Below are 19,751 nucleotides of genomic sequence, written 5' to 3'. Positions count from 1 at the left end.
ATCTCTGCTGCTGATTCAATATGAGGAGTTCCCACAGTTTTTGACCAATGGATTTATATTTTAAATCAATTAAAAATGAATCAATCAATCTAAACATTATTCCAAATACGCATTACTTTCTTTTATCCGTAAAACATTAAAAATGAATTTTGCAATTTACAATAAAGTCTCATTTGTTAACATTAGTTACGCATAAACTAACCTGACCTAACAATGAGCAATATATTTTTACATATATATTAAAAATAATATATATTTAATATATTAAAATGTTTGTTCATGCAAGTTCACAGTGCATTAACTAATGTTAACTACAACTTTTGATGTTAAAAATGTATTGGTAGGCTAAATGTTGAGATTAACATCAAGATTAATAAATGTTGTATGCATTGTTAATTGTTAGTTCATGTTAACTAAGACAAACATATTCATTAGACACATTTCTAATTGGTTTTATATGACCACAGGAGCCTTGAATAAGTCAAGTCTGAGCAAACAACACCTGGACAACAATGCAGCAATAAACTTTAAACTACAATAGCAAATGCATCTACGTTTATTGCAAGGCCGGGACATAAACTCTTCCTCGCAAAAGTTCAACAGTCAAATCCAATGCAAAATAGCTACACAGGAGGGCAGCTGACATGTAAGTTAATAACTCACTGTACTGCAGCCATGTTGCGCTGTCAATGTTTACAGCCGCACACCAACTGCGTTTCAACCAGTTTGTAAAACTTTTGAAAAGAACACAAAACTAATACCTGCAGAGTGTGTTTCAGGCGCGTTCTCCATTGGCTTTTCGGCATCAGAATAGTCTTTAAACTGAACTTCTCTCAGAGCTTCAGTAACAGGCCAGATTTTACCAGCGATCGCGTCTCTGAACGACTGAATATAATCCATATTCAGATCTTCCCCAAAACATTTAAAAAAATTAAAAAGCAATTAAAAAAAAGTAATAACGCCGAGCTATTTGCCCAGAGCTGACAGTGCAAACATGAGAGCAGAATCAGGAACTGAAACTGACAGCAGCAAGCTGCCTGTGACTGACTGCTCAACTTTTCGCCGTTATTAGCGCGAGCAACGTGACGCGACGCTACCAGAACGCACCCTCTACATTGCGAGTGATGGAATGCTGACGTAAACAAAGACTTTGATTGGTCGACTGGCTGTGACGTCAGGGTTTTAAGCGCGATAGACGCGACGCGTCGGTAGCAGTATACAGTCAAACACATGAGGGGGAAATGAACGAAACAACGTTTATGTGAAACAATATCGCACAGTTTCAAAGTAATACCAAATTCGTGTTTTGAGTTTATGTCCCACTCTAAAAAACAAAACAAAAAACGTTGGTTAAAACATTTCAATTACATGTTAAACCCAACGGCTGGGTTTGTCCTTATTTTACCCAAACGTGGGATGAAATCACCCAGCATTTTTTAGAGTGTTTTGTTTATTGGTAAGTTTTACGAGGATTTTTGTGTTCGTAAATTGGTCCTAAACAACAAACACAACATAGCCTAATATTTATATTTAGAACATACAGCCTGTAGGCCTATATGGTACAAAAACACATAGTAGCCTATAGCCTACCCAATTGTGCATGATTGACCTATAAAATATTTTAATACAGTGTGTGGACACTAATATTGTCTTTGAAGTTACTTGTTGGATTACCATGTAAAATAAACCGTAAAATAAATCTTATTTTAATATAGAAATAATTGAGTATCAAACTACTTCAAAGTTCAAACTACAACACTAATATAAATTTGTTTGTTTATTTAAATTAACTGAAATGCTATTTTGAAGCAGTAAATTGTGAAAAATGTTGTGCCTTAAGCCCTACTTAAAAGAAATTTTCTCAGTCCCAGATGATCATGGCATGCTGTATGCTTTTATCATGCCTCAGGCACACTTTTGACCTATGTAGCCTATTCAATTTACATATTAAAACTAGTGTATGAAATGGCAAACGTAAATCATATAATTGATTTTTCAATTTCATTTTGCACCAATGTTGCACAAATTTAATGGAAAATGTAAATTCAAATACAGATATGTATTGCCATTTTACATATTGCATTGTCATTTTGCATATTACATTTCAAATTGAATATTGCTACTCATATGCTTCCATAATATGGAACCATGACACACTGCTATCACATGATCGCCCATCTCAGCAGGCCAAAAATAACAGTAAACCTTGAATTCAGAGGGGGTAAATTAAGCAAACATGCTGTAATTATGCAGAGAGTCACAATTATATTTTAACTTGATGAAAACAGCTTGCAGGGAAACGGATTAGTATCTCCACCTCCCCAACAACATCTACACAGCTCATCTGATGATATGAGAGCCACTGCTAATTGCAAAGATTGTTCAGTGTCTTTTTAATTCATCAAGTTAATTACATCCCAAAGGGTGACAAATGAAATGTGCCTCTCAGGCCAAATTTACACAGATCCCCAAATCCCAAAAAAGGACATGAGTGAAACTCCATCTGCTGGTCAGCCATAATGTTGCACACTGCTACATTTAGCCCAGCTGAGTTAGCAACAAAGATGACAAGCATAACAAGCACTGCTGATAAAAATCATCATCTGAGTTACACTGAAGCCAGAAAGTTCTGACACCAAGCCAAAACAACTGTGATTAGAGGAAAACAGCACAATGAAGGTGCATCTGACGGATGAAACTTCCTCATCATTCTGACCTGGTATTTTATCATTCCTCTAATTGGTCAGTTTAGTGCAGGAACTGTGAGGTAATTCACCCTATCAGTGTTATTTTAGTAGTATGTGTTAATGTTTTGAACTAGCTTTTGTTTTTTATATTTTCAGTTTTCATTTTAGTTTTTAGTAATGTGCTTCTCATTTTTATTATTTTAAAATGTTTTTTTAGTTTATTTTTATTTAGATTTTAGTTTCAGTCATTTTAGTACTTCAACTTCAATTTAGTAGTTGCCAAAGCAACATTTCTAATTTTCATTTAAAAAAAAAGTTTTTCATGTAATATGTACTATAATTTATTTCAGCTTTATTTCAATTACTGAAAACGGTTTGTTAACAGTATTAGTGAACAATAACAACACTGCCCGAAATGAAAATTCTCTATTTACTCAACCTCATGTCATTCTAAGCGGTTACATTTTCTCCTGTGGATCTCAAATAGAGAAATTTAGAATGTTATTCCATGAGTAAGAATCTAAATTTCTTTCAGTTTCTCACACAAAGCTGTTGTATACACTTGAATACAGTGCTCAATTTTTAAAAAAATTGTATTTATATTCCACTGAAAATTTGATGTTCATTTGTTGGTGAACTATCCCTTTAAGGGCACACAGAAGCTTAAAAAAGAGCCCTTGTTATGCTGTAATTGCATATGGCCGTTCAAAAACCAGCATGTCATTAAATTATTTCTTAAAAAATAAGAGGTTCTGCTGGACTCAACACAGATACAGAAACATCCTATTGGTTCGATGTTCTCCACAAGCGCAGCTATAATTAAAGAACAGTTTAATTTGATCAGCCTTATGAAAGATCTATCATTCTCATTTCACAGACTAGAAATAAAATAAGCCCTATTAGTTGAGGGAGATTAAAGCAGGGCTTCCCTCCCATCTATTCCTCTCTACTCTCATTGCACAGTGTTCATTGGACGGCTTCTTCTATTTCAATTTCCAGAATGAAAGAGAGTCTGGGGAAATAATAAGGAGCACACTGAATTAGTTCAGTTGTTCTCCATTAGATATTTATAGCGATTCATCAAACGTTCCAAACGAGGATAAGGCAGGATTTTTCCTTATGCATGGATCCATCCCACCTTGTTTCAACAGCTCAGGCTGCTGGTGGTGGTGTTGTGGGAAATATTTTCTTGGCACACTTTAGGCACCTTAGTACCAATTGAGCATCGTTTAAACACCACAGCCTACCGGAGTATTGCTTCTGATCACAGCAGAATAAAGCACCATGTCACAATGCTTAAATAATCTCAAACTAATTTCTTTAACATGACAGTGAGTTCATTATCCTCAAATGGCATCTAAAGTCACCCGATCTCTATCCAATAGAGCAGCTTTGGGATGTGGTGGAACGGGTGATTTGCACCATGGCATGAGCAACCGACAAATCTGCAACTGTGTGCAGTTCTGAAGGCAAAAGAGGGTCCAACCCGCTGCTAGCAAGGTGTACTTAAAGTGGCCGGTGAGTGTGTATACACACACACGTGCACAGCACACGCATCATCACTGTAACCAATAACACTTTATAGGACCCTTATTATTCAATGCTGACTGCAAGCGTCTAAAATTAACACTCAACAAATACAAGGAAAATTGCCTTTGATGAGTAAATTAAATGGAGATTAATTGCCAATCTGCCAGTAAATTCATTAGGAACTGTAACATAAGGCTTAAATTATATTGTAAGAACAGTCTGATCCTCACTGATGTAAGAGACGTGCAAAGACATACAAACATTTAAGACTCAAACATCTTCAAACTGCTTTTGTCAGGGAGCCTTCTGTGGTCCTCTATGGTACATCCTACTCATTTAACCCTATGGGAGCAGGAACCCACCAACAGCAATTTGTTCTGGGCCCTGTGAATTGAAACCACTTTTGCTGCTACATATGTGGAATATTTTCCACATAAACCCATCAAAATAAAAATATGAAGCAAAAAACGTAAAGTTGTTCATACCAAATTCTCGTAACATGGGTTTCCTGTGAGATCATGTTGGAAGAGATGATATAGGCTAGATGAAAAGTACCTGAAAATCTTTTTTTGCATGTACTCAAGATGGATCTCATTACTAAACCACTACCAGAACTGCCATCTCTACATTGAATATGTCCAGACACAACACACTCACACATGCATGCACACACGCATGCACACACGCACATACACACACGCACACGCACATGCACACACACACAAACACACAGAGTACATCAACACAAGGATGAACATCTGCACGTTACCCTTAGCCTCACAGTTTACAGGCCCAATTAGACAGACACAAATGGAGCAAAAACTCAGTCCGGCTGGGCAGATGCAGTTAATAGAGAAGGCAGTGAAGCTCTGCTGCTGTAATGAATGAGCACTAAATACAATCAGATTACGGCAGACAGACTGTCTCCCGTACAACAGCTGTATTTGTGATAAAAGATAAAGTGAAATGTTATTTATGACACAAAATGTGGAGGAGAGGAAGGAATTGTATAGAGATTGTGAATGTGGAGATGGAATACAGCATATGGATGTATGACATTCAATGCCTGAAACATTTCTCATTTCCTTCCATTTTCCTTGTGTGGGAATTTTTAGGATGGTAATTTTCCTTCTCCTATCCCAGTGCAGCTCCTTGGGGAATATGAGAGCACTATAATAGATATTATTATTATAATAGGTCTCAGTTTTAAACTTTTTTGACATTGTACAAAGTTGTTCATATGATTACATAAATTAACTCAAAAATAGTCCAGAATATAATATTTCTTATAAATTTTACATCACAATGTTTTTTTGTTTCAAAATGTTTTAAATCCCAAATCAAAACTGTTAAAATAGAAACACACACACACACACACACACACTCACACACACACACTTTTATATAGAATTAAAAAAAATTGGTGAACATACAGTAAATGAAAAAGATTATATATCAATCTATATTGTGTTCATTTTGTAGAAAAAGTGTGGAAAACATGCCTTGACTATTTTTAACAAGATTTAATTGCATTTTACTTTCAATAATATCCATTTGGCTGAAAATTGTTTCCTCTGATTGAGAGGATGATGAAAAAAATCCCTTTGTTTATTTAACCGCAAATGCATACATATTGAGATACATATTGAATATTACTATAAATCAGAAAAATAGGCATTTTATTAGCAATAATGCCATGGCCTACAGTTTGTTGCTGCCAATGGAGCAGAAATCACACACTTCACCTGAGGCACAGCATACAAGTGGAAGGCTTTCATGCAGGTGGATGGTGTGCTGCTAGTCAGGTCAAAGACAAAAGTGCTGCTTTTCCTCTCTCAGATGACAGCACCTTCTAACACATGATTATGCTGTCCAAACTGCACAGAAACAAGTGAATATTCACAAGGCAAATGCAAATGACTCAGTCTGGCCTCGAATGGCATCTTAGTAGAATATCAAGAGAATTAATCATTTCACTAAAGACACAAATGGATAACGGTCCCTCAACTGAGACAATAAAGTTTTAAATATATGCAGTCATAAGAGGCATCAGTCAGATCTTTCACATCAGCAGACAGAACTGTTTTTAATGAGGCTATTTTAACTTTTCTGCTCAATTGACTTCAGCAGTTGCTTAGCCATTGCAGTGAGAATCATTGACTGCAATTACACACTGCATTCATCACACACAAGTGACTGCATAGACGCACACGGCAACCAATCAACTGCTAAACTTGTCGCAGTTACCAATCATCAGCTAGACTCTTGTCACAACAACCAATCATCTGGAAAACTGTCATAACAGCAACCAATCGCTGGACTCAGATATGTATTTTTTGAAAGAAATTAATACTTTTTTTTGACAAGGATGCATGAATTGAATCAAATAAAATTAAAATTAAATCAAATCAAAGACTTTTAGATTGTTACAACAATATTCCATTTCAAATTCTGTTTAAAATAAATGCTGTTCTTTTAAAATTTCTATTAATCTATTCTTATTCCTCAAAGAATCCGGCATAACATGTATTGCGTTTCCAAAAAAGTTTACAACAAGAAATGTTTATTAAGCACCAAATCAGTCTATAAGAAAGATTTCAGGTGTCATCACAGAAAAAAGAAAAAAAACTTTCTTTGAAACATTAAAATAGAAAACCGTTATTTTACATTGTAACTATAATTCATGCTAATTTTTTTTTACTGTATTTTTCATCAAATAAATGCAGACTTGGTCAAAAAACATTAAAAATATTAACATCCCCAAACCTCTGCATTGTTGTGTATCTAAATATGTGACATATCACACCAGAGTCCTGCATGTTAGCGGGTACCCAACTGCTAATATTTGATGTAAAGGAAGAAGAATATTTACATTGTCATTTGCGGTGCGGTCGGGAATCAATAGGGACGGGTGGACTGATGTATCAAATAGCGAATACTATTTCAACCCAATTCTGTACAAGCTGATAGGCAGCTGCTTTCAAATGGTCCCTTGCATATCTGTGTTCACGCTCTGAAGACTGTCAAAGGTTTTTACTTAAAACATGTTTTGTACCGCTGTCTGAGCATTATGCCAATCGCATTGAATTGAAGTGATTGCCAGATTCAGTGATTATAAAAGGTACACTCTTTGCTCACTTTCTGTATATAGTCAATCTAAAATTGGAATAGAAGTTTTATTTTTTCATGCTGATTAGAGGACCAACAGCCACATATACACTGTAGAGTTTCAAGAGAGACAACTGCATAGGTTCCTCTCACGTACTTCGTCAAATGGGTCTGGTCATTTACGGAATTAAATTAATGTTACTGCCGGATTACGGGTCGGATGTTCTGTTAAGCACTTCGGTTGCGGTGCATGTGCGGGTTGACCAGCTGAATCCGTGTCAGACTCTGTACCACACTAGCTTTGAAGAGAGAATTGCAAAAATAATCAATCAAATAATAATGACATTTTTGGTTTAAATTTCAGTGCAAAACTGCTGAAAAACTTCAATCTGTCCTTTCAATGAATCAGTTCACTGATACAGTGATTAGTTTGCATCATCACTCATAAGAGTTAACCAATGTGTAGGGGTTGTTCTGCAACACAATACATGTTTTAAATCACACTGTGCAAACGAAAGGTATACTAAAATTAGATTCAGTTCACAAAAATCTCCCACAACTGTATCACTGGTGATACCACGTGGGGTCGTGACCCAAATGGAGAACCTCATCATGTCAACGTATCATTCACTATTGTATACTCTACAAAATGAAGGCATAACTGGCAGTCACATGCATTCATTCCTGTACACAAGGGGACGGCAGGCAACTTTAACGTCAGGCATTTCCTGATGACATTTGTGAAGGAAAAATCCCTGTACAAAGAAAGAAAAACTGCATCAGGAAGACAAAGCTATTTTTAGCGGATAAGCCTCTCATCATACCGAATTGTGTTCGTTTTGGCATCAGGATTTTTTCCCCATCCCGCTCTGTTTTTTCTGCAGCTGATATGGTTATGTCATATCTGTCCTTGTTACAGAGCAAAAGGGTTTAGCTTCAAAAGCCAAAGGAGGCATTAGAATTGTGGGACACCTGAACAAACAACCAACCCCCTGGGAAAAGCATTGTGATTCTGAAAAGTGGGATTCTTGGCTCATCAACCTGGAAACAGAATACACAGTTATCATGGTAATACATGAAATCTTGATTTGAAAATGGTCTCCATCTCTTAGTTGCTCTTCCTGAAGATATACAGCAGATCCAAGACCTTTACTTATAACACACGACTGCACTGATCTGATCCACATCACAGCCTAAAGCTGGGCGTACACTTTCGGATTTTTGCTGTTGTAGGGGCTTGCAGGTGACTTTTTGTCTCTCTCTGGAAAATCATGTGGAAATCGTTCATGTTCGTATGGTCGAGGCTCGCACTGTGGGAGAGGAATTACGAGCTGAGCTGGGAACGTTACGAGCACCTCCCGACCTCCGATAATTTTTAAACATGTATGGGTGGGCGTACACTGTGCGAGTTCAGACACTCGGGAGGCTGTCAGCCATTGCACACGTTACGAGTCAGTTAACCGGATAATCGTGTCAAAGCAGCTAGTACATGGCACCGCACGGCGGCAATTGCATTAGTTTTCGTGCTAAACATGGACACTGGAGCTTTCAGTGTTGCTTCTATAGCTTCAGATAGAAAAAATAAAGAAAATGATTTGGTGAAAAGCAGATAACAGCACAGCCATTCCCTTCAACAAAACAACTAGTGTGTGTGTGTGTGTGTGTGTGTGTGTGTGTGTGTGTGTGTGTTTGTGTGTGTATGCACACGCTTAGGGTTGTTGCCACATGTATACTGTTAAAAATTGGGCTGACACCACAAATTTTTTTAGACATGTTTAAAAATCATCAGGAGCTCGGGAGGTGAGGTGCTCGGTTCGTAATGTCACTCACACAATGCGAGCCGTGACCATACGAGCATCAGGAATTTCCATGCAATTTTTCCTGAGATAAAAAAAAATCATTTTTACAGTCTAAGAGCATTTACATATTAAGGCATCTGCCTCTAAGTCTTTCATTTAGGATTTAAATGCGTTTAGCTAGATTAATTCAGTGAGTTTCAAGTCCTTTTGCAACGTATTCCATGCTGAAGGTCCAGAATAAAGAAATGCCTTATTTCCCGTTTCCGTACGGGTATTTGGCACAGAGAGCATGAAGAAGTCCTGAGAACGCAATGAGTGTCGCCCATTACTTTTCTGCATGATATGCACACATAGGTAACTTGGCAGCAGACCAAGAATTGCCTTATATGGCCATCCAACCCGACAGTATAGCTCACAGTGGTGAGTCAGCGCTTTGCAATTTGTAATGAACCTCAAGGAAGCATGGTAAGCTGTGTCAATCATGTGAAGATTCTGTGCAGAGGTATGCATATATAAAAGATCACCATAGTCCAGAACAGATAAGAAAGTAGTGGCCACTTTTTTACATTAAAAGTCACTTTTTTACATTAAAAGAAAAATACTACTTATTTTGAAAATAAAAACCCAGTTTTAGTCTCAGCTTTTTCACCAGGTACAGCACATGTGGTTTAAAAGTCAGGGAAGCATCAATCAAAAGACCCAGGTATTTAGGAGTTAACAACCTCTATTTCACTTCCCCCCAGAGTGACAACCGGAGGGATGCTTTGTGGCCTGGTCCTGGATTTGGTAAACAACATAAGTTTGGTCTTATCTGTATTTAGAACTAATTTCAGCAGCATAAGGGCATTTTGGACTTCGATAAACGAATTTAGCAAATATTCAGTTGCTTGTACAAGAGTTGACGCACAGCAATATATGACAGTCTCATCAGCATAAAAATTTAAATTAGCATTCGACACATTTCACCCATATTGTTTATATAAGTAGTGAATAAAATTGGACCTAATACAGAGCCCTGTGGTACACCCTTAGTGACTGCTACAGTATTGGAACATAGACCGTCACATCTAATACACTGAGACCTATTCCTAAGGTAGTTTGAGAACCAAGCAATTGCATTCTCTCAAAGTTAATAAGTTACTAAGTCTAAGTTTTAAAACTTCATGATCAACAGAATCGAAAGCTTTGGACAGATCAATAAAGAGTAATGCCGAATGTTGCTTCTTGTCAAGTTCAACCAAAACGTCATTTAGCACCTTTATTGCAGTTGTGATGGTGCTATGTCTTTTTCTGAAGCCTGATTAATATGCAGATAAAATGGCATTTGAGTATAAAAAATCCTTTATTTGATCACTCACAAGACTTTCAAGAATTTTAGCTAGTACTGATAAATTAGATATTGGCCTGTAATTATATAAAATAGCTGGGTCACCCCCTTTTAATAAAGGGAGAACAAAAGCTGATTTCCATATGATTGGAATTTCCTTATTTTTTTGTAAGGTTAAAAAGATATGTAAGAGGCACAGCTACAAAATCAGCTGCCAATTTCAAGAAATAAGGATCAATAAGATCAGGTCCTGGGGTTTTTCTACAATCCAAAGATTTTAGGGCTTGATGAACTTCTTGCACGGAAAATGGTCCGAAATTAAAAGACTGATCGATATATCCTGGCTTGTCAGTACAGGGATTCACAGGCGCAGAACAAGTAGAATCAAACAGAGAACCTGAAGATATGAAATGCTCACTAAAACTATTCAAGATCTCCATTTTGTCATGAACAGCAACTGAATCCTTCATAATAAATAATATACAACCACATCACAAAGCAACACCAGCAACATTTAAACCTTCAGTCTCGGTGTTTATCGCGAAAGCTCAGATGACTGCCGCTGATACAGTCATGCCATGCACTAGCCGCTTTGATGCGGTTATCTTGTTAACCGACTCGTAACGTGTGCAATGGCTCACGACCTCTCGAGTGTCCTAACTCACACAGTGTACAGTACACCCACCTTAACAGCCCACTGTATGGGGTCTGCTTAAGTGGGCAGCTACTAGAGGACTATGGCCTCCACAGACATATGGTTTAACGTTTAGGAAACTTTGCGAAGTCTTAATTTTTGATAAATATATTTTGTTTAAACTTGACCTTAAATGGAAAAATGTATAATAGCCTATACAAAATGTACTTCAAGGGGCAAGAAAATACATTTTCAATCATGAAATACATTTTGGATAAATGCGAAATATATCTTAAAAAATGTATTATTATACGTAACATATAGCATATATAACATAGGTTTGGCTATTTTTTGTATATTTTGAATTATATTTTGGACAATAATGAAATTTCAAATTTCAATGAAAAGTCCAAAAATATATGAGGAAATATAAGTAACTAAAATCTAGATTTGCAACATAGTTTTGCCAACTGTTTGTATATTTTGAAATATTTTTCAAACATATATAGGACAATACTGGAAACAAAAAAATATAGGGAAATAACTAACTAAAACTTATCGAAAGAGTATATTCATGTTAATATATTTTGAAATCTATATTTGGAATATTTTTGGATATTTCTTTAAAATATACTGTATGTAAAAATATATCTAAAATAATCTATTTGAAAATGTGAGCTCAGCAGTGGAACAGAAACAAAGAACCGTCGGAAATGCACTGGCATCTTTATCTGGCCAATTTATTAAAACAATAAAGCCTAAGCTTCACTCAGTTGTGTGGTCAAGTAATAACCCAGCAGGATGTTGTGGGAGAAACACAGAGATCAGGCTGATGTAAACAAAACACATTCAATCTTATGCTAACCGCTGTGTCAATATCTTCTCCTGAACTCTGCAGGGGGAATTAATTGCTTTCCCTTTCAGAAGGACATGCTCATATTTTTCATCATTATGTTAAGCGCTGGTGCATGAATTACAATGGCCTAACGCCTGTCTCCTTTCATTCCTGCGCTGATTAAGAGAAAAGAAACGGACAAGTGCTTGTGATAAAGAGGATGGAGGTGGATGTTGCTAGTGAGAGGGTCAGGGTAATCAAGACTATGAGGCCACAATCGGAAAGATGTGCCAGTGTGATTAGCACTGTGAGCAGAGAAACATGAAGATATCTCTCATTTCAGGACCGGAAAGACACCATATAATGACCCTTCAGCTGATTTGGTCTAGAAGTTTTCGCACTGCTTTAAAACACTCATATTATGAAAAATATTGTTCTCTTTTGAAATACAAGCAACATATTTAGAGATTACTTTAGCATAATGATGCATCATCCAATATATTATTAAATGAAATACCTTGAAACATTTGCTAATTTAGTTCTTATAGCCAAATTAGAAAAGCATGAAAGGGTGTCATTGTCTCCCAATGATAGATGATGTAAACTTATCCCAATCATCATCTGATATAATTTTATAGTAATCAAAAAATGTATGTTGTTTGACATGTGCTTTGATAATTGAATAATGAAAGACAAATCAAATTACAGAAGCGCAGTCAAGGAAACGCATCTGAATAATAATAGTATAATTCAATGAATTACACATACTGTAGATCTATATTTTCAATTAATGTAGCATAATTGCAAAAAACATGCAGAAAGAATGCAGGTTAAATTATTCCACTACGTTATGATGAATAATGAAGATGTTTAAAAAAATACATCTAATCTATAGAATTATTAAATAATAAATTCGGTCACGGTACAATTCTCACTATTAACTACAACTTTTGCCTCAAACTCCTAATTACTGCTTATTAATAGTTAGAAGGGTAGTTGTTAAGTTTAGTTATTGGGTAGAATTAAGGGATGTTGAATATGGTCAAGCAAAATAAAGCATTAATATGTGCTATATAAGCACTAATGAACAGCCAATATCCTAGTATGCATGTAAAGCAGCAACTGGTTAAAAGTGAGAATTGGACCCTAAACTAAAGTGTTGCGTTACCATAAATTCTAACTAAATTTAGTTATAAAAAAAAGCAACTTTCAGACAGGGGTATGTAAACACAATGGTCTAACTTTTCACCTCAAAATAAAACAATAGAAGCTACCACACACCTTTAAATAAATTAATAATGTTCACTTCACATACATAAAATGAATTCAGATCACTATTATCCAATGAAAATATGCAGACAAGTTTTTTTTCTAACCAGCCAAAGACTATAACAGCAAACAGTTAAATATTATTCAGTGTAACAGTGTAAAATGGTCAAAACTTTTCTTAGAGCCCTGAATAACATTATAAATGGACTAAAGCCACAAATGTACTCAACACTGAAAACAAACGGATAATTGGGGTGACGACAATGAGCAAATTTCAGGCTTTAAGCTTGATTTACATTTACTTTTGTCAATAATGATGAAAAGATAAGGAAAACAATAATCTAGGAACTCAAGTTCCAGTAAGTACAGAAATCTGTCTGACGTGACCCTGCACAGTAAACGCACAAGGAAACTAAAACAAATATCAGCCTTTATGAGGACTGGAAGAACTTATTTTACACAGCGAGGGGATCAATCGATAGGAAGTCAAAACCACATGGAAAACTGCTTGCCCCTCAATTAAAATCCCCTTAATCAATAAAAATCCACCGCTGGTCAGCATAATGCACATGAGCCGAGTTTTGAGGAGCGACAGAGTGAGAACTCAGACTCTGATAGAATAATTGCTCAAATCGAGAGAGAGAGAGAGAGAGAGAGAGAGAGAGAGAGAGAGAGAGAGAGAGAGAGAGAGAGAGAGAGAGAGAGAGAGAGAGAGAGAGAGAGAGAGAGAGAGAGAGAGAGAGAGAGAGAGAGAGAGAGAGAGAGAGAGAGAGAGAGAGACGTAATTATACAGCACTGGTTATAAATCCAGCGGCACCAATCCTTCCGAGGGGAATGCAGCAGTAAATTCAGAACCACCTCCAGGAAAGCAAACAGTTTTCATTACACCCCTCGGCCTAATCCATGAATCTCTGTGCCTTCGTCTGAGAGGAACTGTGACTGCCAATCTAGTTAGACATGGAGGGCATTGAGAGCAGGGCTGTAACTAACAAAAAGTATGATGCTATTAACTTAACTAGAGTTATCAAAACTGAGCACTTTTTCCAATACTGACCAAACTGAGGGAATAATCAAACATGCTATCCTAAAGTATCCACTCTATCTCTCAAATGAAGCACTGGGAAAGTTTGATTCATTTTAGTGATTCAGTTCATTCAGGTGATTTATTTGAGTGAACTAGCTCAATACAACTTTTCACCAAGTACATGCACACTATCGTTCAAAAGTTTGGGGTCGAAAAATATAATAAAAAAGTTATATTGTAAAATATTATTACTAATTAAAATAATTGTTTTCTATTTTCATATATTTTAAAATGCAGTTTATTCCTGTGACTGAAATAACTCCAGTCTTCAGTGTCATTGTCATTCTGTTCAGCACAAACAAAGTTTATTTAAAAGGGATGCTAAAAGCCACAATTTTGCGAGGAATATTTACACCATTACCGGATTTGCATAAAAGTGAAAAGAGCACAAAACAATCAGTGTCACTTAATCCTTCAGAAATCATTCTAATGTGGTGATTTCCTGCTCAAGAAACATTTCTTATTATTATCAATGTTGGAAACAGTTGAGCTGCTCAATATTTTTGAGGAAACTGTGATAATATTTTTCCCAGGATTCTTTGATGAATACCAAAGATAGTTCAAAAGAACAACATTTATTTAAAATAGAAATCTTTTGCAACATTATACATGTATACTGTCACTTTTGATCAAATTTTGATCACTGTTGAACTAAAGTATTAATTTCTAAAAAAAACATGACATCTACAGGAATGATAGACGTCCTCTAGATTTAATCTGTTTGACCGTTAATGCGTGTCTGAGCTGTTAGGATGTTGATTTACAATCAGTTCCACCCGGTTGCTTTAATGCTTGACTTAACCTTTCTAGAGCTACTGTGATGTAGCTCATATCCTCCTCCACATGACATTAAAAGGACACCGCCATATAATTCTGCGCATTCTGTGTCAGTTATTGACCACATGTCAAGCATTTGTCACCACTTTGTAACTCCGCTTTGTTAAGTCACATAATCTTTCGGCTCTCACTTTTCACAGACCAACTCAAGAAACAGATCATTTGGTTCCAGAAGGGTAAATCTGTGGAAGAGATGCTGGTAACACTGTGGCATGACAATAACATGCACAGAAAAGTCTGAACCCTGACAAATAAAAAAAGGTGATATTATGTGACAATAATAAACAACACAGCAAATCTGCTGGAAAGGGAAGGTTAAAGCAAACTATTAACCTTTAACCGAGATGCTGTGTTTTTCTTGCGCTGTTTCTGGGAAGCAGTTAATGAACACTGACGACTCAGACATATATTTCAATATGTATTCATCAACAAAAAAGGATACAGGATATCTCTCATTCAATTCACACATACACATTTATTTGTATGGTGCTTTTCACAATACCGTTTCAAAGCAGCTTTACAGAAAATGTGTGTCTACAATTTAGAGCGATCTGTTATCAGATGTGACTGTCCAAGTAATGTATTTCAGAAATGTACATATACAAATCACTCAGTTAGCTAACAATGTATTCATTTAGAGCAGAAACAACGAGCTCATTGAAGTAATAATTACAAGTTGTGTACATAATGATTACAATATATTGAAAATTTTGCAATCGTGCATGTTGATTTAGAGTCCGATTCAGTATGATTGTGTCATTGACCTCTATTGTTTTTGATTTGAGTAAAGATTCTATTCTATTCTATTTGACCTACTATAACACTCACAGCTTATGGTTTCTGATTAGATTGTTGGTTTCTATATTTCACACTGTCTGTGCTGATCTAATGCAACATATGGTGCATCAGACATGTTTGCTTGCTAATTTTCTGCAATAACTTCTTGCTTCATATCTCTCCGGCCCTGTTTACACCTGTTATTAAGATGCGTTTTGGTTTGATTGATTGTAAAGGCGCTATATAAATAAAATGTATTATTAGAAATATATATCTCTTTTTTAATTAAAAAATGCAGTAGCAGCTATTGAAAATCATTGAACAGAAACAGAATCTAGTTTTTGTTTCAATAGTTAAGTTATGAGACATAACTCATAAAACAAAGCTAAATATGCAATTCTACCCACAGATATATAATTATACATGCCAAAGTTGCCTCAAACCAAAATCTTAGGTTTAGATTTACTACTTGCACCACATTAGCGTTGCAATATTTTGCGCAAAACCTTTTTCACAAAGCTCTCGTAACCGATTTTATGCAGGTGCTAAATACACTGGAACAGCACAGTAATGTGAGCATTGTCATTCTGTTCAGCACAAACAAAGTTTATTTAAAAGGGATGCTAAAAGCCACAATTTTGCGAGGAATATTTACACCATTACCGGATTTGCATAAAAGTGAAAAGAGCACAAAACAATGCAAAATCAGCTTGTTTTTGTTTCACAGTGGACCGATAAAAACCTGTGCACACTGACTCCATTAAATAGTAAACAACCCCTAACATAAAACTAGAAAATGTGACAAACAGCCTCATATAAGCTGAAGGACTCGCCCCTGAGCAGCATTAACTATGATAACTAGGTTCAAGACAGGTCAATCAGTTAAAACACAAAAGGTCAGCGGGAACTAGGGTGGAGATAGTAATGACATCATGAAGGGCCACTGCACCACAGCTAAAGCTGACCTGAATGGAAAGTGATTGATCCGAATGCAACATGGTTCACATATTTCTGCCGTTTCAGTCACAGGCTTGTCGATAATGTGTGTTATGCACACTGAAGCCCCCGGGGGTGTCTGTCAATCCTGTCTGCTACAGATGTGGGGCTATTTTTCTGCTCAAAAGTGTAAACACAAGGATCCACAAGCAATGCTGAAGATCAGGTACATGCGAGACAGCATCAATCTAAGCAAATAAACATTAGTACTTTACAAAACGGAGTGCTAGAAACTGTCAAGTTGTCCTCTAGGCCTAACCGACCAGTTATAAACTCTAAATACGTCTGCCATTGTGGCCTTCTGCATTTTATAGAACAGGAGAGTAAATGTCACAGACGTTTTCTCCTGGATAATATATGCGGCTCCTTCTGCAGTCTGAGAGAAGCCTGTGGTAGCCACGCTTGAGCTCAACACTTGCTCAATCTATTGAACTGCTGCTAATTGAATTGGAGTCAGCAGGTCGAGCGCTGATGGAGCGTGCAGGTGGAGGCTGAAGCCTGGTTACAGTAACCATCTCTGCACCGCCATCATTCCACCTAACACCCAAACCAATCTAGTTCAGTGTGTAAATAACATGGGTAATAGCAGGACACTGCTGCGTGCAAACAAACATGATATATGAGTGTTTTTGTAATTTTCATGCTTTCATACATACAACCAGTAAAAGATGCCAGTCAGACATAGATATTGTGTGTGTAAATGAATTAAATATATAAATCTACAATTATTATATTAGAAATATATTTGAAAAAATTATGACATGAAAAAATTTAAAATATTTCCATTTCTATTTATTTTGAATACTTGTACTTTAGTACTTTATACTTTAGTGTGAATATGTTCTAGGGGAAAAATAATCAGGTTTGAGTAGTGTGTGGGATTTTTTTTCTAGTTTATGTTGTACTTTCATCCCATGCACTTGCAAATGACGAATGGTTATTTCATATATTTTATTAAATATCAAACACATTTTATGAAATATTAAATATTTTAAAATGCTTATCAAATGTTTATATTTTTATATCTGTATTATATAATAAATTTTTTTATATAAAAATAAATAATTGTATTGTCCAATAATAACAAAATGGTGGTTTGTGTTTGGGTGGTTTATGCTTACATCGGGTGAAAAACAAAACAAAATGCACTTTTCAGGTCTTAATATCAGCTAACATTACCTTTCAAAAAGTTTAGTTATTTTCATTGAAAATCACACTGGCATTGTTTCTGCTATTTTCAGATAGTTCTGGAATATGTGAATGCGCATACCCAGCAGACGACAGTACGAGGTCTGTAAGGGCAGCAGACAGTGGGTAATTAGAAACCCAGCTCCAGTTCCGTACAGCCTGACCGTTCTTCATCAGGATGACATTTGTTTGTTAGCTTGCTGCATCCTCATCTGTTGCTTCCCTGTAAAACAGATCTTCATCCCGTAAAGAATCTCTCCTGACCCCACAGGTCAGCACCTTCAGAATACATTTCAGCATAACAAGGCAGTGCTTCTGAGAAGAGAGGAGACTGAGGAACAGGACAAACATCCTTCCTTTTCCACAACCATTAATGGTGTTATCAGTCTTGAGCAGTCTGACAGTTCACCCTATCACACAGACAGCAAATCATACTCAGGCTCCTAATGAGAACGGAAACACAGAGGCATTAAGCATGACGCCGCGTTAGCTCGCATTTGGAGGAAGATGCTTACATTTAACGGCTGGAGGATGACATGAAACATCGACTGAAGGGAACTTAGAAAAACTCAAAGGAGAGGCTTTATCAAGTCCATGTGTCGAAAATCAATCGCTTGAAGTTTAACTGCAACTCTTCATCCTTCTTAAATGGCATAAAGAAATTCTTGGTTAAATACACTAGCGTTCAAAAGTTTGGTACAATTTTATAATGTTTTTGAAATTTCTTATGCTCACCAAGCCTGCATTTATGTGATCAAAAATACAGAAAAAAACAGTCATATTGTGAAATATTATTACAATTTAAAATAATGGTTTTGTATTTGAATATATTTTAAAATGTAAATTATTTTTGTGATGGCAAAGCTGAATTTTCTGATTTGGTGCTCCAAAACATTTCTTATTATTATCAATGTTGAAAACAGTTGCTTAATATTTTTGTGGAAACAAATGGATTCCTTGATGAATAAATAGAACCGCATTTAAATGAAAAATAAATCTTATGTAATATCATAAATATTTTCTGTTACTTCTGATCAATTTGAATTTATCCTTGCGGAATAGAAATAAAAATTTTCTCACAAAAAAAGTCCAAACTTTTGAACAGTAGTATGTAACCACTTTAAATGTACAGTTAAAACCAACTGCTGGTTACCTTTATGTTCAAGGCATGTTTTTTTTTTTTTTTTGCTTTTTGGTGAAAAAAGCCATATAGCTTTTAGCAACCATGTATAATTCCTCCTTGATCTCTTCTAAACTTTACACGTATACCACCATAACCATAACCAGCACCAAAGGCTGAGGCTAGATAATGTCATCCTAAGGAACTACAGGACAAAGATCAGATAAAGGAGGCTTATATAAGAGACTATCCAGTATCTTGTTAGCAGAATTAGGTGAGTTAGGTATTAAGGCTAGAACAGGACCCTATGGGACCGTTGTGGACCAAACTCTTTCACTGCTGATTATCTGAAGCGCATTTCCCACATCACCCCAAGATCTGCACTTATTTCATTATTGCAGGCTTATGTCCACATGGACGAATTTATACCCCGCTCACCCTGACCCATTTGCAGCTAACCAAAAGCACTTATTGCGGCATGTATGCTTGCCTGCTATAAAACCACTCTCATTTAAGGAGACCGAATGGTCTGTCAGGGTCATTTTCATTTAAAAACATTA

General features: G+C 36.1%; 1 protein-coding gene across 4 annotated transcripts in view; it reads right to left on the bottom strand.

The window, feature by feature from the left end:
• Window positions 1-19,751, bottom strand: part of oxr1a (oxidation resistance 1a) — a 177,313-nt gene that overhangs the window by 77,119 nt on the left and 80,443 nt on the right. Inside the window, exon 1 of one of the 4 annotated variants that reach the window (XM_077214779.1) lies at window positions 762-1,041. The exons of the other annotated variants lie outside the window; for them this stretch is intronic. Coding sequence (XP_077070894.1) covers window positions 762-900 — 139 coding nt within the window. The 5' untranslated portion in view covers window positions 901-1,041. Of the gene's footprint in view, window positions 1-761; window positions 1,042-19,751 lie in introns of those variants that run through there. 4 annotated transcript variants of the gene reach the window in all.

This window comes from Siphateles boraxobius, unplaced genomic scaffold (assembly GCF_051911475.1).
Source record: "Siphateles boraxobius isolate OS27281-9 unplaced genomic scaffold, OSU_SipBor_1 68, whole genome shotgun sequence".
NCBI classification, from domain to species: Eukaryota; Metazoa; Chordata; class Actinopteri; order Cypriniformes; family Leuciscidae; genus Siphateles; species Siphateles boraxobius.
The sequence above is the reverse complement of the archived record's forward strand: the minus strand, read 5'-3'. Positions and strand labels throughout refer to the sequence as shown.